This window comes from Balaenoptera musculus, chromosome 7 (genome assembly GCF_009873245.2).
Source record: "Balaenoptera musculus isolate JJ_BM4_2016_0621 chromosome 7, mBalMus1.pri.v3, whole genome shotgun sequence".
NCBI lineage: Eukaryota > Metazoa > Chordata > Mammalia > Artiodactyla > Balaenopteridae > Balaenoptera > Balaenoptera musculus.
In genome coordinates, this window is record NC_045791.1 from 66,042,844 (window position 1) to 66,065,650 (window position 22,807).

At 32.9% G+C, this 22,807-nt stretch overlaps 1 protein-coding gene across 1 annotated transcript; it reads right to left on the bottom strand.

The window, feature by feature from the left end:
• Positions 1 to 374: 374 nt before the first annotated feature.
• On the bottom strand, positions 375 to 18,640 carry ZSWIM2 (zinc finger SWIM-type containing 2). Its single transcript, XM_036859008.1, has 9 exons — positions 18,476 to 18,640; positions 17,261 to 17,337; positions 15,644 to 15,684; positions 9,465 to 9,675; positions 8,151 to 8,402; positions 5,163 to 5,247; positions 4,351 to 4,460; positions 2,116 to 2,269; positions 375 to 1,187 (listed from the first exon to the last, which is right to left on the bottom strand). Exons 1-9 carry the CDS (start codon positions 18,638 to 18,640, stop codon positions 375 to 377), a joined length of 1,908 nt encoding a protein of 635 aa, XP_036714903.1.
• Between the last annotated feature and the right edge of the window lie 4,167 nt (positions 18,641 to 22,807).

Consider the following 22,807-nt stretch of genomic DNA (forward strand, 5'->3'; position numbering starts at 1 on the left):
TGTAAAAATACCTGGAGAGAATCCCTGTATGTTACATGTCATCAAGTGAAATGTTTGAAAATAATGACTCAGGGCAAGGAAAATCTATTTCCTTAATTAAAAACAATTATTTTAATCAGTGTAAAGTCACATGTGAAAGTTCTAAAAATTATTTATAATTCATAACGTACTGAACATACTCATTAAGATACCTAATTCTTTAAGTCTTATAAGGAATGAGGTCATTTCCTTTAGCTGTAGGTCATTATTCATAGACAAGTAGGCAAAATAACAACAGAGAATATTTGTCAAGAGTATACAGTGTTTTTATGTTCTACAAAAAACATTTTTATGTTCAATATTCAAATATTTTCTGATTTTAATAAAATACGTTTTTATAACTGAACTCCTTCCAATATTAAAGATAGCTCAGTACTTTTTGTACTTAAAGGGTGAGATATAGGCCTTCTGGATAAATGACTACATTTTGGTCTAATTTTCCCTGTACAATTATTATACCTCTTAGACAAACTAAGCTTAGTTGTACCCCGATTGACAATAAGATTTAAATCTTCTGGAAGCAAAGTATTTGGTCTCGTGTTGTCCTCTCTTATTTTATTACCAAGAGTCTTCTTTGAATTGTGGTTAACACGTTTACAGTCTTTGTTTATCTTCTGGCTTTGAACGGCATGGTGTTTTTTACTGATACATGGGTTTTCCACTCCAGTTGGATATATAATACTCTTGTGATCAATAGAAGGAAAAAATGTTTGAGATGATATTTTTCCAAAGGATCCAGTGGGTAAATCTTGGAGGTAGCTGGGGAAATGTTGGCTAATTTTATATTCATAGATTGATTTTCTTGAATTTGAATCATCTACTTTGACAGAATACAGATCATCTATTGTTATATTCTGATAAGTATCTATTGGACTTTGAGGTGTATTCAACTTTTCAGAATTACGCTGAGGTATGATAGGTAAAATTCCAAGTCCATTTTGTTTTAAGACTAATCCAGTACCAGGAATAAAAAGTTCTGGTTCTTCCTGTTTTGACAGATGAGTGATGTTTGTGTTTGAAACAGACTGATGTGCATGTCCATTCACTGCTCTATCTTTCCAGATTAAAGGGTTATATATAACTTGTCCATCAATAGGGCATGAATTGCACTTGTGGAGTAACCAACTGTCAATACATTTCCTATGAAACTTAAAAAAAAGTTATAAGTTAATCAGAGACATATTATCTTGTTTATAATGTATACTATCCATGTAAAATTTCCCCACTTTCATTATTGTGTTACTTTTAACACTGTTTCATAATATTGGAAGGTAATAAAATTCATCAAGTTTTATGGAAATATTTTGAAGTTCTCTTAAAAATGTAATTGGTTAGAGACTGATCTTCATTTTCCACATTAAAATGAAAAGCCTTCTATGGATGCCATTTTTGCAATTTCATTAAAAACTCACTACTTATTCAAGCCATTAATTTCACTGTTGCTTTCTAATGAATGAAAATTATTAAGCAATAAAAATGTCATAGCCAACTAGAGTTGAAAATTGATATGATGATGGTAAGACATAACGTGACAAATCACCTTCTAGGGAAGAAAACAAATTATCAGTCATTATAAATAAGGGTGACTCTAAAGCTATAAAAGTTTATTTATTAAAACAACTTGAACTCAGAAAAAACCTGGTTACCACCACATAGTGATTCAGCAACTTTAGACTTTGATTCCAGTAAGTTCATTTGAAATAATAATAAACTATGTCAAATTAAGCATTTCTGTTTCATCTAAAGAATCATAAAAATAACATTAAAAAGTTAGTATTCTATAAGCCTTTTCCTTTTACAGGTAACTAAAGTAGATAAAAGAATCTAACTTAAAGTGCCATTTTATCTTTCCTCAATAGTTTTTACAGAAATGAATCCTAATTAATAGGAATCCATCCTTGGGGGGCAGAGCTGCCTTCTCAATAGTCTCCGCTCTAGCTTTCTGCACACACTGTTCAATTTGAACATCTCTGCTCATAATTCAACTAAAAAGTAAAAGGAGAGACTTAAATTGCCACTTCATTTGTGAAAACTGGCCCTACAGGGAAAGTCAAACTAAAATGATGTGACTTCTACCTTGTGAGTACATGGTAGCAATCTTGTGTGCTGACCAGGACGAAATGCCTTCAAACAAAGTCGACACTGGTAGCCTGGAGCAAGCAGTTTACTATTCTTTGTGATCAGTAAGAGAGGCAGTGACCTTACCACGAGTTTTGGTGTGTAAACTTGGCTGAATGAGAATAAACAGAGAGACATGAATGGTCATATGTGATTGTAGATAAGGAAGTAATCAATAGTACAGGCAATAACCTCCAAATAAATAATGCAAATGAACCCAGAGCTTTCTAGAACTGAAGATAATAAATCTCGTACATTATAAAGTTACAAAATCTATTGTATTGATCTTGAACAACATGGATCCAACTTCAACATCAACTTCATAAGGAACAAAATTTAATTAAGTCATTTCAAATAAAAATACTAACCTGAAATTTTTTGATTTGCACTTTTTAACATCAATGAAACCGAACATAATTTTGGTGAGAACCATATACTCAAATTATTTCAGTCTGAGCCAACACACAGGCTTGTGTTTAGAAAAATACAACCCAATTCACTCTGTCATCTGGTAGGAAGTAAGATGCATGGTAAACCATATTAAATATTCCAGGCTACTATTATAAACTGGTAGGTCATAATCTATGAGGAGACTTATTTCACTTGGGGTATATGCTTATTACTTCTGTATTGTTAGACCATGCTAATGAACTCTAAAGATACCAACCCCATTTTTGTACCAAAAGTACCAACAAACATAACTAAGATTACACAATGTAAATTTGATGCCACTAGCAACTGATAAAACAGATAAAACAAATATTTAAAAACATAATCTTGGTTAAAAGGTTAGATGCATTCTTATTATTCAAAAGTCATTCAGAATAAAGTTCAAACATATTCTTTAGAAAACTTTATACTTCTCATTACTCTTCGGATAAACTTTCATCATGCTACAAAAATTGCTTTTACCAATGTCACTTAATTGTCAACTAAAAAAAATCTGTGTGTTTCTATTATTTCAGGTTGTTAATCACTTTTTTTTTTAAATCTTGAAAGTCTCTCCTTTTATTTATTCCATTTTCTCTGCCTAGAATGTCCTTCTACCCCTAATATTCTCTTGTCTCCCCCCACAATATCTCCTAAACCATTAGTTATACAATTTATCATTCTAAGAGGTTGAAGTGTGATACCCAGCCAGGGCCAAGGGAAATGGAGATGGAGAGCCTTTGTATAGGCTCCTTTCATACCCACAAAGCATTTTATGCTCCACAAGAGTTCTGGTCTCTGAAGTGTGTGGAGTACCCACAGGGCATGGGCTAGATATCCACTGGGTTGGATAGAAATCTATCTATCTATCTATCTATCTATCTATCTATCTATCTATCTATCTATCTATCTACTATATATACTATATATATGTGGGATAGAAATACATATATACACACATATATATGTATAAACAAGCACAATTTTTGTTTGGTTAATTCATTGAAATTGCCCTTTAAAAAATATTTCAATTTTATCCCATCCTATTAAAATGAGCTTTGTATATATTTTATAGTGTATCTAATATGTTAATTATACACGGTACGTTTAATTTTCTTTAATTGATACGAAGTATGGCAAAAGGTCTGGATGACTGTCCACTAGTCAGGGTTTTGAAATACAACCAATCCCCTTAGCACTCTCCTTCTCTGGGGGTGGAATAGAGGGCAATAAGGAAAGAAAGACTTCCTTCCCATAGAGGCCATTTACTTCAAAGCAAATCTCAAAGCTCCCTGTATTTTTTCTTTACATAACATATATCAGTTTTAATTTTACATTTATTTAGATGATCACTTAATTGCTGAGGAAACTAGATATCCCTAATACCTAGTACAATCTCTGGTAGAATTAATAATAATAATAGACAGCATTATTTGATTATTTACTGTGTGTATTAATTCATTTCACACGCACAAAATTCCTATGAGACTGGTTTTATAATTATCCCCATTTTAAAGATAAAAATGTGGCAAGGAGAAGTGAAGTAACTAGCCCAAAATTTGCATAGCCAACTTATGGTTGTACTAGGACTGGATTTAAGCATTCTGACTCCAGAGCCTTGCTCTTCACTTGAATACTATGTCACCTAGTATATATAATAAGTACTCAATACATATTTATTGAATAAAGAAATGAATAAAACTTATCCGAACTGAAAAATAATTTAAATATCCCAAGAAATATAAATTTCACTGAGAATCTCACCCTTGCTTTTCTTGAAAATGTGGCATCTTTTCTACCTCATTTTTAATATCTGTATATTTTACAGTTTCATCTGATCTTTTTTCCAACGATCTCCATTTTTGATTTCTCTTCTGTAATAGGTAAAAGGTGAATGTTACTTTGCAAATTGTGGAAGCTTTTATCTTGTGCATTAAATCAGTAGGCTATGTATCAATAACATAATAATGTAAATAAATAAAGACTCATCATTTTAAAAGATAGCTTTTTAACACTTTAAAGAATTTGCAAATTATTAGTGAGTCTAATATACTGTTGCACAGCTACTATAACATTACTTTTTAAGGTAAAAATATTTATCTATTAATCAATAATGGTAATTGTGGATGTTTAATCTTGTGTAGTAAGTAGAAGGTAGCATTATTATTCAGCATCAGGAGATACTTATTTACTTGTTAGATTCAAATGATAGCAATAAAATTCCATGATGTAAGAAATTTTAAAACCGTAAATGGTTGTAACGTTATAAATCATTTTGTAGTGTTGAGATCTTTTTTAAAAATGAATTTTCAAGCTTGATGGCTGTAATTTCTGTCCTTAAGATTTATGTATGATATCATTACATATTTGTTATTGTGTTGGATTTTATAAATTACCAAGGTAAGAACTGATTGCCTATAAATCCTTATGAAAAAGAGTTCTCCAAAAATTATTGTCTTTGGTTTTTATTCAAACACAGTCAGCTCTACTCCAGAGGGTTACCTATTCTTAGATTTTACTTAGATTTACAATAGGAAAATACAAACACTATATGAAATTCAAGATGGATACTGTACCTCACGAAATGTAAATGAGTGAGAAAGATGGCAGCAGCTATCAAAACAATCCTGGCATAAGTGATATTCTATACATCTGGTACACCTAAAAATGCAAAACACCAAAACATACAAGAAAAAATCCAATTATTTTGATTGTATTTGGTGAAAAATTCTCGCCAAGATTTCCTGGGAACTATGCAGATATGACAAGGCCCATCTTAAATCTCACCCCATATTAGCTTCCTGTTGCTACTGAAACAAATTACAACAAATTTAGCAGCTTAAACAACACTTTATTATCTTACGGTTTTGTAGGTCAGAAGTCTGACATGGGTCTCAATGGGTTTAAAAGCAAGGGGTCCACAGAATGGCATTTCTTTTTGGAGGCTATAGAGATCTGTTTTTTTGCCCTTTCTTCTAGAGGCTGCCCACTTTCCTTAGCTTAGCTTGTGGCACTTTCCTCCATCTTCAAAGCAAGCAATGCAGCATCTCTCTGTGCCTTTCTTCCATAGTCACATATCCCTTTGACTCTCTTCTTTGTTGCCCTCTTCCACTTTTAAGAACTCTTGTGATTATACACTGAACCCAGGCAATCCAAGATAACCTCCTTATTTCAAGGTCAGATGATTAGCAACCTGAATTTCATCTGCAACCTTAATCCCCCTACAACATGTAACCTAACATACAGGTTCTGGGCATGAGGATGTGGATATATTTGGGAGGGCATTATTCTGCCTACCACATATCCCTACCATGATGTCTTCCTGGAATGCTTTATCTTTCATATATCTCTTTTTCTAAGTTCCTTTAGGATGTACAGCCTATTGGACATTCTATCAGTTGATTACCCAGTGTTTTCCTATTATTTCATGAATGCTAGATTTATACTTAGCAGAATACTTCTTGAAAACAGGAATTGTACTATATTCCTTCTCTGTCCTCACAAAATAGAAAAAGGTATATGTATAAAAAGTTTGCAATAAAAATCATTGATATACTAAAAAACTTCATTTTCCACAAAGCTTAATCTAAACATGTATCACTTATAAAAATTTTGCCACAAGCAGAGAATTTTAATTTACTTTCAGCAATATTCACCAAAAATAACATTTCAAGCAAATAAAGTTATTTCCTTACTCAAGTTATCAAAGAATTAGAAGACTATTTCCAGGAGAAGTCTGGGAAAATATATCCTTCAGACATCTTAGAAGCAGCAAGTATTAACTTATACATTATTCTTGTTTATACATACAGGGAAGATTCTTAATAATTAACATCAACCAATCAAAGCAATGGTGCGGTTTATTCAATACATCAAATTATGCTGGGCTACAAAAAGTTAAGTATCTCTATATTTTAATATATATATATATGATAGTTTTGGAATTAACTTCTTAAAAGGTAAGTAGCTATATTATGAAACTTTAATGAAGAGAAACTGAAAAGCTTTCTAGTTTACCTTATCTTCTACCCAAACCATTACTAAAACTACCAGAAATAGTTTTTTCAGGCTAACGGCTGAAATGTTAGTATTTGAGGGAGTGGAAGGAGATATGGATGTGAATAATTGTGAGCCAAATGCGTAGAGAAGTTCTTCTGAAAGGAGAGTGCAGGGCAGTAGGCAGAGAGCAGAAGAGTGGAGAATGCCTGTACTGAGGGGTAGTAGGAAGAATCACCCTTGGGGACAGAAAGAGCAGTCAGAGGGACAGAGGAGAGCACTGTCATCAACAAAATACTTAAAAGCAAGATTTGAGATAATTTACCAAAGCCACCCATGCATTAACAATTTGAGGAATACATCACTATAAAAACGCAAAATTTTACACTGTGGCTTTCACCTGTCCTTGTCACCCCCAGCTGTTCCTCCCAACCCACCTTTCCACACGTTACCTTAGCCCCTTATTGTTCCTACCCACCCCTCTTGAAAAAATTCAGATTGCCCCAAAAATGGCTGCTAGTGCCAAATATCAAGTCTTTCCTTTTTCTAGAATTCTCTTTAACCAACATTCCTGAAACTAGCTGAACACCTCCTGCTAAACCTTATAAAAATTCTGCCCTTCTTCCTCAAGTGAGCTTTCTCAGGCTTGCTGTTTTCAATAAAGACTTCTGCTAATGGTGCTCTGGTTGATTTACTTCTATGTGACACATTGAGAAAACAAAGGACTGAAACAGTTTAAAGGAGAAAGGTATCATTCACCATTGGGGGTGATTAAAAACAGTTTTATGGTTTTATGAGAGGGTGTTAAAAATATTACTTAGACACATCATAATGTAATTCCAGGAAGACTGAAAAGTAAACTGATGCATTTTAGAAAAAATTTTAACAAAGACTGAAGCAAAATATTTTCTTCTTAACATACAGTGAAGATTTCAATTAAGAAAGCACAATATCCCAAGCATAGCAATTAATTGATGTTTTATTGTGGAATTGTGGGAAAGTGTGAGGAATACTCAAAAAGTAATGAAAATTTCTTTCTCTAATAAGTGTCTTGTTGTTGTTAAGGTATAAGATGTGAAAGAAAACAAAACATGCATCATTGCAGTTTGGAGTTGGGGAACTCGAGTTCAGTTGATCTAGTCAATATCCCTCTGGCTCAGTCCTAGGAGTTTTTGGCAATGATCTCATTGGTGGTTCAAAGAAAGTTACAGGGGGTGAGAGGTCTATCTAGCAGGGCTGTGAGCTTGGAAACTCATTTAGGCCAAACTACAAAGCCTGTGTTCAGAGCTTCCAAGAAAGGATGCTACTTCAGACTCTCAGTCTAGACTGGAATGCAAAGCCAATACTCTGTGAGTAAAGAAAATAAAACAACTGAAATTCTTAAGGTACTGGGCTGACACAGATCACTAGTCTGAAAATCCTAAATAAGTAGCCATCTTTAAGGCAAACACACTATATAAAGGAGGAAAAGAAGAAGGCTAAATGACTAGTACTCTAATGTTCAAAGTTTCCTAAAATTAAAAAAAAAGTTAGACTACAAATTTATAATATTACTGATTGATACTTACTTATAACACTTCCCCTCAACTGGAAATTGTTGACAGTTATTACAGGGAATTCCAAGGTGTTTGTCTAGTCGCTCTTTCTCAGCTGTAGTCACAAGTTTGCTAGAGTTTTTGAATTCCTCTAAAATAAGTTTTAATGGTGCAAAGTCTTTCCTACACAAGGGACATTTCAACATGGAAGTGTGTGATATCTTATCCTGATAATTAGCTAAGATCTTCATGCATTTTATATGAACACTATTGCCACAGCCAAACCTGTTAGAAATAAAATCCAAGCTTACCATTTGTATACAGCAAAGTTATATATGTATATATATAAAAGTTTTCTGTGCTACCATCTATATTTCCTATAAAAATAGATTCTTAACTGATTATCCAGATATAGCTTGATTACACACATAAACACTATTTTATCTATCTAATCTATCATATTTAATTTAGTACATCAGAATTCCAAATAAAATCTTTCCCATTTCAATGAAATGGTGGTAAAAGATTTTGCATCATTATAATATTTTTCATTTTTAAAGTGAGAATGCATATAGTCTTAACAAAAAGGAAAATTATAACAATGATTATTATTTTTAAATAAAAACATCACTGAGAGCAGGGGTGTCACCTTATTTTTCTAGAAATCACACAGTATGAATGTGGTTGTACCCAATAAATATCTGCTGAGAGAAATAATATTTTGGGAAATAATAATTTTAAAATATGCAAAAGAAGCAGCTATGTGAAAAAAATACAATGTGGATGAAAATTTTGGTAAATAATCAGGAAAAAAAAAGAATTGAAAAGTTCAATACCAAATGGTTGCCCAAATTTTCCAAGTCCAAATTTACAGTGCCTTTGAAGAATAGTTAAGTACAATACTCTCAATAAACATTTATGTATAAGTGATATTTTGAATTATTTAGTTTTAAAGATAAAATTTAGAAAAGCTGAAGAGAATTTTTATCATTTTGAAGTAAAATAATCTTCACTTTCAGAAAAACTGTAACTACTCTAAGCTGTGGCATTTATTCATGTGTATAAAAGAGAAACATGAAAATTATCTACTTTAATAACTTAAAGTGAAAAAGTAAATAAAGTGGAGTTATTTTTTAACTTTCACCCTTTAAAATGTAGCCCAGAAATATTTAGAGTTAGAACAGGACCTCTCACGACATGTTAGGAAATAAAAGAAGGCCAATTAAGTATAATTGTTTAAATATGTATTATTTTTCTACCAACATGTTTCATAACATAATATATTACAAATATATTAAATTAGAAATTTTTCATAAGTTTCTAGAATCCAAAGAAAAATCATGTCACCTGCAAAAGGTGACAGGAAGCTTTTTCTCTAAAAGTACTTCTTGACAAATAGAGCAGATATCATCTGAACTAATTTCCTTCTGTTTAATGTAACCATCTTCTTCAATCTGTGCATTTTCATTGTTCGTTCCCTGTTGGGGAGTTTGAACTCGATGTATCCCTCGAAGCAAGTCACTGATTTCTCTTTCCACAAGACCTAATTGCAAAGCAGCTAACGATAAATTCCAAAGTATTAAAATTCAGTGGCAAATTGGAGACAAAGAAACAACTTAGGCGGAAAGTTAGCATTTTTTCCCCAAATATCAGAAAGATTGGTTGAATGATTACACTGACATTTACCACTTTTCGTATTCCTTTCAGAGCCAAAAGGTCAGAAAAGAGTCATTTATAAAAAGAATAGAAGTTATCTCTTGTTTTCCTGTTACTGAAAAGAGTCAGTGTAACCAGTGCATTATTAAGGTTTCAGATTAATTGTATGACGGTGTTCCTCCTTGGATTGGTGCTATAATCACCTCTTACATTTTGATCTGTTCTCTTGTTCATAAACAAATATTTATCATCATACAGGAGTATTAAAAGAAATGGGCACAAATACAGAAAGGAGAAGAGAGATTCGAGTAGTTAGTGTAATCAACATTTGTTAGATGAATAAATTAGTAAATAGATAATGAGAGAGCAAGACACAGTTGCACCTATTTTCCTTAGTTTTACGTCCCTACAAGTGTCTCAGTAGCCACATTCTTCATAGATTTGGTCAGTATTCCTCAGGACAATCTGTTAGGAACTATATTGCCTATACATTTGGGATACACAGTCTTTGAATTCTGAATTTTCTCCATCCTGCTGTCCTTCTAAGAAATGGTGTACTAAGTGCATATAGTTTTGATCAAGGCATCCTAGATTCCCTTTTTCTCTGGCCCATTCCCAGGCCTCTCCTCTTTCCCTTTTCTTAACATGCTATAATTTAAATGCCAGTTGTTATTGGTCCCCTTGAGTTCTATTCATTTTATATATTCTTTAATACATAGAGATTAAAAAATCATTTGCAAGGTAATGAAAAGCTCCATTTTCTCTAAAAAGATTACCAATTAAACACTAACAATACTGAAAACATCACAGTTACATTTCAATACAGAAATCTCTGTTCCTTGTCTGAGGTGGCGTGGCAGGTGGAATGTGGGAGGATATCATACTTTAATTAACCATTACTTTGGAGGATGAGGGCTATTTGTCACAGAGACACAGCACCATCTGCTCCCTAAAAAAATGAGGAGGAAAATGAAGAACAAAAGATTGTGCTTTGGGGGATAAAGATTCTCTAGAGCAGCAGAAATACTGAAACATAAAATTTCATAAGAGGAGCTGGCTACAAACGGTTCTATGTGGTATAACATGAATTGGAGAATAAAAGGGAGAAATAAACTCTTCTGAAATGAATTTGGAAAAATTAATGTATGCGACTATAAAAGAATATTCTTTTATAAAGGAGAGCAAGACAGCTAACTTTATCAGATATCACAATGTATTATAAAAAAACAAAACTCACTATAAAAATTATGAAACAAGGATGAAAAGAAGCACTATTTAATAGCTGTTATTGAGATAACTAGGTAGAAATATGGAGAAAATTTAATTACTTCAAACCAAATACCAACCTCCAATTTATATCAATACAACTACACATGGATGCTATAAAGAAGAATAAAAATAAAATAGAAAAGCTAGCAGAAAAAAAATCTCTAAAATACTATGGAAGAAAGACAACTTTCAAAGTATCAAAACAATATACAGGAAAAGTAAAAATGGTCAGATTTAGCAACACACAAAAATCCATATACATATATATAAAACAAAATTTAATGAAACCATATAAAAAAGAATTACGACATTAGGAAAACATTTGCAAAGAGGGGTAATCCCTATATTTAGGAAGAGTGTGTAGTTTTATCCCAATAAATAAATAGCCAAAGTTTAATTTACACATGTAGTACAAATATTAAAGTCAACAGATGTTCAATTTTATTAATATCAAAAGAAAAGTGAGTTAAAATCAAAATGAGGTACAGACACAGCATAAAATCTAAATAAAAGGTAATAAGTAAATAGAATGTTACATCTTGTTTGCCTTATGTTATTTTCTCTTTTTATTTGAAAAAGTTATTTCAGGGCATTTTAGATTCTAAGGGTATGTTAGATGTATGGAAGAATGAAAACTATTTTCTTACTTAATTTACTAGGAATGAATAGATTACTATGAACTTTGTATCTGTTATTTTTTCCCACTTTGTGTGACTTAGTCTTTTTTTCTAATATTATAGAAATATTATTAGCTTTTCAAAATATTTCCATGTATCTTTATTTTCTTTGGAGACTTAAATATGCTGTTAATATCTTCCATTTTCTGCTTAAGTAATATGGTTAAATATGCCTAAAACATGAATCCAAAATCAAAGCTAGCAGAAAATTGATATACTGCTGAAATCATAAACCAGCAAAATATTGCTATAAAGCAATACCTATGGGTGACAGACATAAAAATATTAATACTTAAAAAAAGGAAAAGAAACTCGAACTCACAGATACAGAGAACAGATTTATGGTTGCCAGATGTTGGGCCAGGGGACGGCTAGGAGGTAGGAGAAATGGCTGAAGGTGGTCAAAAGGTACAGACTTCCACTTATAAAATAAATAAGTCATGGGGACATAATGTACAGCATGGTGACTATAGTTAATAGTACCCTGTTGCATATTTGAAAGTTGCTAAGAGAATAAATCTTAAAAATTTTCATCTCAGAAAAAGAAATTGTAACTATGTGTGGTAATGGATGTTAACTGGATTAACTGTGGTGATCATTTTGCAATATATACTTACATTGAATCATTATGTTGTACACCCAAAACTAATATAATGTTATATGTCAATTATATCTCAGTAAAAAAATAATACTTTTACTGCAAGATCCAGTTAATGAGACTTCAGGCTACAGAAATAATTGAGAGAAGAAAAAGTTTCATTTACAAAGAATATAACAGGTAATCAGAAGTAAATTAAATGCCTAAAATGGAAGAATGTTAAATAAATTATGATATACCATACACTAACATGGTATATTATAATTTATTTAACATTCACTGATGACTTGAATGAGAGAGACTACATAGCACTGAAAATATTTATAAAGTAACAGTGTGTGACAAAAGCAGAGCACAGAATTCCCACCGACTATTGGGTATACATAAATACAAGGTCAAAAAAGAAAATAGAAAATAAAAAGTTTATTATATCTTTGTGGTGGGGATTTAAAAAATTTTCCTAAAATGCAGTTTTTATTTTATTCATAAATATTTAATTGAAAAAAGGACAAGATGGCATTTACTAGACGTTGTATTTAGGAAAAACCATTAGGTAATAAAGCTAGGTTTTACTGGGAAGCATTTGTTGGGTGATGGGAAATAATATTCAGTGTTCAAAAACTGATATCTTTATAAAAACTTCCTATGTAGTCATCTTTATAGGTCTTCAAAAATAAAAGAGAGTCTCAGGTTTCCTGTATGCAACACTAGGGCACAAATAATTGTTTCCAGATTTGTTTTAGAAAAGAATCTATGAATGAGGTTCAAAGTGCTTCTGCTTCACTACCTTCTTCTCCACACTTGTGTACATACTTTACATAATATTATTGAATAATTGTTTATAGCTTTCTTTGAATTACTTTAATTTTCAAACTTTCATTTAAATGATAAATTTCAACATTATTGAGACTTATACTTTCTTTGAATATTTGTGCACAAAGGATTTTCTGAATGTTGAGTAGCTAAAACGTCTTTTAAATATGAGGTATAAAAAATATTTTATTTTAGTAGGAAATATAATTTTTCAAAATTAATGTATAGGATCAAATTTAAACATTTAAAAAATTTCCTACTATAGGGATATTTATAAAAAGAATTAGATGTAGTTTCTGCCTTCAAGAGCACAAAGGATAATATGATATCAAGTATTAGACTGATCCATATGAAATTGCTATTTTCGTAGATGAAAAAATATTGGCAATTCATATGATTCAATTTATAAAAAAAATCACCTAGTAGAGTTCCTGACTAATATGCAGTACAATAAATATTTGTTGAATGTAATTGGGTAGAGCTGCACTGTTCAATATGGTAGCCATTAGCCATATGTGGCTACTGAGCACCTGAAATGTGGATATTGTGACTGAAAATTGAATTTTAAATTTTGTCCTATTTAAATTTAAATGGAAAACTGATAATCTATAGTTTCTGGAAAATTTATGTTTATTACAATTTGGGTATTATATGAATTTTTCAACTGAATATTTTATGATGTCTAAATGCAGATCAAGCATTTCCAACGAAAATATAGTGTCTGAGGTGAGATGCATTGTAAATGTAAAATACACACTAGATTTTGAAGGCAGTATGAAAAAACATTAAAATATCATAATTTTTATATTGATTACATGGTGACATGATATTTTGATGTATTGGGTTAAATTAAAATATGTTATTAAAACTAATTTTCCTGTTTATTTTTACTTTCTGTAATATGTTACCAGAAAATTACATATGTGGTTCACATTATATTTCTATTGGGTAGCCCTAGTATAGAAGCTTGTGAAAATGATATGGAAAATAGTGTAGATAATAACTAAGACTTTGGAGAGGATGTGAACATTTAACTTCAGGTGTATACAATGGAGAAATAGAGAAGAAAACAATATCCATGAACTCATCCAACCTAATTATTGTGTATGAAGGGATTGGGAGAGAGGATGAAGTACAGAGTAAGTGACATTTCAGAAAGAACCTTTTGTCTACAATGTGAAGGAGAAAGCAACAAAGTGCAGGTGCTGGAAACAGGGAGGCTACAAAGAACAGTACTAAGTAAGGGCTGATGAAGGTTGAACAAAGGTAAGAATGAGGATGGGGAAGTAAAATCACTGTTGAGAAGTAGGTAGGATGTAACATAAACAGGATTTGTTTATGAGAGAAGAGGATGAGAAAGGAAAAACAAGGAGAATGCCAAGGTTTCTAGCTTTGGAGACTAAAGAAAAAGGAAAGCCAATATGTGAGGTAGGGAATACAACAGGAGAGCACATATGGGGGGAATTTACTATTCAAAATGCCTGTGGGACCTCCAAAATTGTGGTGCTCAGAAGGCAGCTGGAAATACTGGTCTGCTGATAAGATGTGGAAATCACTGTTACAGAGGTAACAGGTGGAGACAGAAAATATGAGATGTTTCTAAGAAAATGGGTAGAGAGAAGAATACAAAAGAAAAATCCCTGTGAAACACTAATATTAATTTATTATCTAGTAGGACTTTTAAATGTCAACTGTGCTTGTACTTATATAATAGTTGGGGGGAATGAACTTGCCTAAATAGAACCAATACCCTGAATTGAAAAAAAATTGAAAACTGATTATCACTTTAATTCTTTATGAATATTATAAACATTTATTAATAAATGTTAAATGCCTTTGCAGTTCTTAGATGACTCTAGTATAGGTTAAATAAATCTTTGCAGGAAACATTTCCATAATGACAGCATCTTTATTATAAAATGTATAAATCTAAATAACCTGTAATAGAATTATTTTTCTTTCTCTTTCATTTTTGAGGACTCTAGAATTTAATTTTAAATTAAATTTCAAATTTCAAATTATAAAAAATTTCATATGCCTGACTTTAAACTCAATGCAGGTACGGACATAAAAACTATTTAACTGTAAAATACATATATTTTTTGCATAAAAACTTGTCAGTAAACATTTTTAAATGAAATTATATACCATGTCAACTATTTCTGGGACCTGAAAAATTACATGTGTCATTTTTCTCATAATTAAAACAAATTTAGATACAGAAACTACTGTAAATCCTTGCTTAGAATTCATGAGGGAAAGTTTTTCTACTGAAAACCTGGCCATTATTTCACCTCATTTTTTATTAAGTGCTTTTTAATGTGAAATGGCATATAAAGTTACATATTTTGTTAAATAGGAAGAAAAATGTTCCAACTGTCTTAAATGTAACAAACTGTGTTACAGGTTTCAGATTGTCTGGACAATAACTGTCTAAATTTAGAATATGTCTAAATAAACAATTATTAAATTCGTTAACTTCAAATTAGTAAAAACACACAAACACAACTTACATTCATGATTCCTTGGAAGCCTGAATTTTTTCAACAAGACCCTAATATTCGAAAGTAGAAAAACAAAATAAAACATTTATTTCTGACATAACCTCAAAAGGTATTATTAATTTTAGAATAGGAATGGCATTACAGAATTTATATTGCTGAAAGTGTTAGGGATAAACTTTAAATTCTCATCAGTTTTCTGTTACAAGAGTCATTAAATTTTTGTTTTAAAATAAGCATATGTGAAAAAAGTATGATACATGGAAACAAAAGACATTTGCAGTAAAGAGATTTGTCGGAGAGAGTCCATGTATTTCTTTATGACATAGGGTAGCTCACAAAGAGAGGTTAGTGAGGGAATCTAAGTATTCACAGCACTCTTTTTAAACTTCCCTGGAAGTTTCTTACTCCTGGAAATGGAGGAATTTTCTGGATAGAGTAACAAATGACTGTTTTCCTATACATACCACTTTAACGTATGACAGAATACTTTCAAATATCACAAATTAAAATGGAATATGACTTTTTTTAAAAAACTGGGAAATATATATTAAATTCTTACTTAAATATATTAAATATACTTTAGTATGTTAAATACTTGGATTATATTTCCATTAAGTTTATGGTAAATATACTGTAAAAAATAAGTTACATTACATAAAAATCAGAACAGAATGCCCTTGCTCTGAGGAAGCTGGCATAAAATAAAAATGGAAAAAACCTATTTTATGTATAATAATAAAACCAAATTGCAAATTTTGAAGGGACCATATTTTATATTTTTATGCTAACTAGAGCAAATAACTTGTGTTAGTAGATGCTCAATAAAAACTGATCAAAACAACAAAAAACTTGGTAAATAAAAGCATTAAAAATAACAGCCATATGTATATATACTGTTTTCTAACCTATAAAGAAAAGCATTAGAAATATGAGATACACACTTTTCTTAATTTCTTGTTTGATTTTTTTCTCTTAAAATATCAATTACAAATTTTCTATAATAATATAATTAGTGATTTGTTGGTATAAGTATAGTAGGTAAACAAATGAGTTGATGTGGGTTTAAATTACATGGAAGGAATTTTTTTGTTTTTCATTTCTGGGATCACCTACAAACAGGTTCTGACTCTAGAGGAAAAATTTTAGATTTGACAGAAGTAATCTTCAGCAGAGTCCTACTTCAGTCTTAAAAGATTCATAGTCAAATGCTTATTGAAAAGGAAAATAGTAAAATTTAAAAATATAATAATGAACCATGCAATTATCATCAGTGATGTGAACTGGGGAGATTTTTTGTTTTATTGTTAGATTTCACCTTTGTACATAATGAAAATCTAAACACTGATTTTTTTCTTATTAAAAACAATAACATTCCAAACATGTAGAGGTGGTAGTATGCTTACCTCACTTTAATTTTTAAACCTCACTTAATTTTTAAACCTCACTTAATTTTTGGGATGAAATAAAATATCCAAAACGATATTGACAAGCTACAACCATTTTACCTTTAAGTTCTCCCAACACCAAATTTCTTTAATCTTGCAGTACTCAAGCCATGAAAAAGGCAAAACATGTAATATACCAAGATGTTCCTTTGTGGAAGATCTTCATCACAATGTCACTTACCAGCATATATGCTTACAAAGTTCCCCTCCTTTCAGAAATATGGAACAATTACAAACATGAGGATTTCCTAGAGAAACCTTCAAAAGAAAAATGCATACTTAAAAAAAAGTTCCAGTCAGTTTTTAGAGTTATAGAGTAAAATTAATAGATAATTGGATTAAAAGAGATTTCAAGAGATATTTTAGTTTAGGTGACTCCAAAAGGTTGAACATAGTCTACTGGAACATCTTAATTCTTGACACAAGTCTAATTTTTCACTTCCTTATTCTTTGCCTTGTTCAACAAATTGCATCGTCAGCTAAGACTGTTTTTAAGAGACCTACATTCAGGCAAGTGAAAAGAAATCTAATTTTAAAAACTTGAAAAAAAATCTATAAATTTTTAACTGAAAGGAAATTCTACTTTGCAATGGAGCTAAAGACCTTTTGTAAAGTAGTTCTTCTGGGATTTTTGTTTTGTGCATTTCAATTGGTGAGTTTACTTTATTTAATTTTATTCAAGAAAACTAATTTTATTCACCAAGTCTATACTGGCTTAAACTATTTATTAAATGCCCTAAGGGTTATATAGTGAAAAAGTGAAAAAAGGACGTCTGAGATAAGCATCATGACACTAAATTAAAAAATTTCAAGTCAACTCCTGGGAGGTAGAGTGGTGGCTGATTTTTGAGTGGTGAGAGTAGGATATGCGAATATGAAATATCTGTGGTCTTTCAGCAAAATGAAAAAAGAATTTTTATTCATTAAGACATTTCCAAGGAATCACCATTTAAGCCATACTTTAAAAGGGTCTTGTTATAGCTTCAGACTGACTAAAAAGTAAAGAAAACCCGGTTTTATTTATTTAGCAAATATATACGGCTTGTAAACAGATTGTACGATTTTCATTTCGTTTGAGTTACAGGGTTATTGACTGCTAACGGATCTGAGAATGCACATAAATGCAAACCATATATTCAGATAAAATGTCTCCCTTTTTTAAGCCCAGAGATCAAAGGCCATCATCTTAGAAGAGTTGGATGCAATTTGGAGTCCTAACCTCCAGTAATGGAACTTTTCTAACAAATACTATTTCGCTCTGCAATGTGCACATCTTTAGAGTCTGGAACACTCGCGGGTGGGGTTCGGCAGCGAGTGGCTACATACAAGGTGGGCCTGGGGGGACCTCGTGGGTCGGCCTGGCAGGGAGCCGAGGAGGGATGGGGGCGGTAGTTACTCGGAAATCCCTGTTTTCCGGCTCTTCCTCTCTCAGTAGAAAGGAGGTGGGGCCCATCTCTCGTAGGAGGTAGATGCTGCTGCTCAGCGCCTGGTCTTGTTGCCAGCTGAGGCGGTCGCTAAAGTGTCTTCGCCTTTCAGAGGCCTTACAGCCTCCGCGAAGCATCTTGCCTGGGTAGGGGCGATGGCAGCCCCTTCGCAAGGCTTTCAGAGTCTCCCGCCGGTCTCCATGACAACCGCGTGCCCGCCGGTTGCCTTGGAGACGGCGGTTGAGTCGCAGTGTCCCAGAATGCCTTGCGCGGAAGTTTGCTTCCGCAGCTCACACCCGCCTCCATTCCTTCCTGAAGCGACACTCCTGACTGTAGAGTGTTTCTGATACCCAACTGGCTGATTTAAAAGCTGGTGGCCAAAGTCATCGCTGTCAAATCTCTCGCGTTCCTTCTGCTGGTTCCTCGCAGGCGGGGGCTTGTGAATTCTGTGTTAGGATAGTCGCACAACCCGGTTACAGTTTGGGCTCTGGATGCTGAAATTATCCTGTGATGATTCATCATTTTTATCCAAAAGCCCAGAGTGACTGTTGACATTCAACAGTGTTCCACAAACATTTTCCGATTGCTTACTAGGTGCATAATCTGAATGAAGCGCTAGGGGAAGATCAATGATGTGGAAGACAGGATCTTAACCTGGGAAATTAGATTCTTAAGTAGGGATGTGTGTGTTGGTGGGGGGATGGTCTTTAAACGAGGGGAGCATCTTTAAATTACATGTTTGTGTAGGGATGGGTGTTTGGGGTGGGGTGCGGAATCCATTGCCTCTATGCCCTCTAAATTTAAAAATCCCAATTTAAGGAATAAGCTATGCAATGTTGACTCAATAGTTCAAATTGTCTATGAGCTTTGTTACTACATTCTAGGGGGAGAGCTGTAATACAGTATGAGTCAAGTAAAGAAGCCATATTACTGGAATATTTCTTTAAGAAATTGAAATCAGGAAATAGCCAGTTGGTGGCACAAACATAAAGATGGGGGATATTTGTCTCATTTTATCATGGGAGGAACTTACAACTAGATTATGTCAAGAGCAGGAAGGAGAAAATGGCCAAAGGCCCCAGTATGAAAGAAGATGATGGAAATGGCTTTCACATGTGAGACATCTGGATAAAGAGCATCCAATCCTAGGTCTAAGGTTTTAACTTAACTAAATTTTATCTCTACCCTCCTATTTTTACTAATAACAACTAATGTACGTACTACCATACTGCCAACTTTACCATCAATTTAATTAATGGTACTAGATTTTAAACATTATGCATTAAGAAAAAACTTCATATTGAAACCAAAAGAACTTATAAATTGAATTAACTTAGTTTATTTATTAATACTTATAATTAAAAAAACTCCAAATAAATGACAATCTACACTTTCTAAATGATAAGGTGAGTAAGGTTTCAGAGTGAAGGCACTTTATTCAACCACCATTTCCCTCTCTCTCCATATACACACATACATACATAATATATCTCCATATATATTACATATATTATGTATATAGTTATTTAAGAATTACCTTGAAGGGAACTTTAAGAAACAAACAATAGCAAATAATTGTTCAAATTATTTTTGTAAATAAATAAGTAAATTGTTTTACTTATTATAATTAGGTAATAATACTTGCTACACGTGTAACTGATAAACACCATTCTCAAAAGATCACATCTTTAAGACACAATTGTCATTATGTCAACTGAATATAGGTTCATAAATTCTATTTTGGGAAATGATAAAAGTAACAGTATTCATACTTTTATGGAAATTAAAAAGAGAAAGCACAGGTTGCTAGACAGAACTTTAGCTATAAGACATTTGTTTTTGTATCTGTCTGTTAAGACTTTAAAAACATTTTTATAGCCAGGTGACTATCCCATATGTTTGCTTCATCTCTTAAGAGTGTGTGACAGGGGTAATATTTTGCAAATATTTAAGGGAATTTTCCCCCTCCAAGGTCCATTTTGAAGCATAATGCCCTAGGAAAGAGGGAAGTGGTTAGTGCTAGAAAGTCATTGATAAGCTTTGAATTACATGAACTAAGTTTTAGGCCCTTTAGCAATATAATTTGGTTATAAAAGACAGGAATTAAAAATTATTATAGCTACAGATTAAGATATAAAAAACTGGGCTTAGAGTATTAGGCCTGGGAATTGTATGAAAGAGAATGCCCTGAGGGGTTGGGAAGAAGAATAACAGAAGTCAGTGGAAAAAGTCAGCAGGGGTGGGTATGTGTGTGTTGGGGTAAGAGTGGGAGTAGGTGGAGGGATGGATTGAAACAATGAGCTGGGTTTGGGAAGACTGAGAACATCTAGGGTGTGTGTGTGTGTGTGTGTGTGTAGTAGTAGTAGTAGTATGCTTACTTCTGAAATAGTGTTAGGGAGGTACAGGCTAGTAGGAAACTTGAGTTTCTAGCTTAGTGCCCTAAAACACGATAAGTAATATGCAGAGGTGCCAGTGGAAGACAGGTAAATGAACTGGAGGTAATGCCCTGGTTCTCAAGGGGTAAAGATATATAATGAATATAGGAATTTGTGTTTACCCTTAGAGAATGGTCACGAAAGAAAGGCAGAATACTAGTGGATACAAAGAGGGTGCAGAATCAATGACTTCAAGACTGGAAGCAAATAGAACCAAGGACTCTAGTGGGAGGGACCAACATGATACCTTCCATTAAAAAAAAATCCAATAGGTCCAGCACAACTCAGTGATTACCAACAGGTGATCAACAGTGGCCACACTACAGAAGTGACCAGCAAGAATCCAGGGGACATTGTATGGATTCAAGGTCTCCATCTTTTGTCATCAGACACAAGGTTACATAAGCTTCACTTTCCTCAAACACTCATATACATTTGTGGAGAGAAATAGGTGATGGGTAGAAAACTGAAATGCTAAACATTTTATCCTTAATAGTGACCAAAGTAGCCTTAACATTCCTCTCACCTTGACTAGACTTCAGACAGATTTCTGCTGGACTTTAAGTCCCTGACCTCCCTTTTTGTAGAGCATTTACTTCAGAAAACTTTCATTTGTAAATTCTTTCACTGCCCCTTTGAGATGCAAATTTTCTCACAGAATCTTGCCAGTTTTACAACCTAGTAATATCTTTCTCAAGAACCTGCTAGCCATCCCTTTGAAATAGAATCAAGAAAAATATTGCTCCTATCTCCCAGTTTTTGTGGCAGCTGGTGCCTAACTTTGATAATCACTAAATAGCAAACATAAATGGTCTAATTGCAGTGACCAATCTTATCCTTAAGGTCCTCCAGTACTTTCCAACTAGCTTACCAAAGGATTCAAAACTCCCACCTTTTGTTCCAGTATAGTTGAGGTCAATCTCTCTCCCCTGCTGTAATGTCTTGAATAGACTTCTTTGCCTGTTTACTCTGCCAGTGCAATTTTTCTTTGGCAATATATACCATTTATCTAAAAAGACTTTATTAAATCAGACTAAATGAGTTTATGAAGGTATGCTCCCCCCCCCCCCCCCCCCCCCGCCGCCGTGATTAGGGGAGTAGTGGCTAGCAAGTGATTGGATCATTTATAGAGAGAACATACTTCAATATTTTGCACATCCAAGTCTAATATAAATTTGCAACCAACTATGAGTGTGATTGATACTATTGTTTAAGATGCAAAACTGAGTAGTTAATGTCAGATCCTTTTCAATCTGAAGAGCTTATGAAAATAATAAAAAAATTAAAAAGGTTTCAACCTCTGATATTAAAGTGAACTAGAGAGGGCTGAGATAGGCAGAGTTTTAAGAATGACCCCAATGACCTTTGCCCTTGCATAATTCCCTCTCTTGTGAATATGTCATGTTATATGGCAAAAGAGATTTTGCACATGTAATTAACGTTACTAATCAGTTGACTGGGTTAATAAAAAGGAGATAATTTGGGTCATCCTAATCTAATCTCACAAGTCCTTTAAAAGCATAGTTTTCTTTGTCTGGTGGCAGAAGGAGAGGCCAGGGTTAAAACGTGATTCTCTTGCTGGCCTTGAAGATGGAGGGGGCCATGTAATAAAGCAGTGGTGGTGGTGGTGGTGGGGGCTCTGGAAGAAGACAGCAGCCTCTGACTAATAGCCAGAAAGGAAATGGGGACCTTAGACATATAGCAACAAAGAACTTGATTTTGCCAGCAACCTTAATGAGTTTGAAATCAGATTCTTCCCCAGAGCTTCCAGATAAAACTACAGCCTAGCTGATACCTTGATTTTGGCCTTGTAATATCCTGAGCAGAGAACCTAGTCAGGTCTGCCTCAACTTCTGACCTATAGACCTG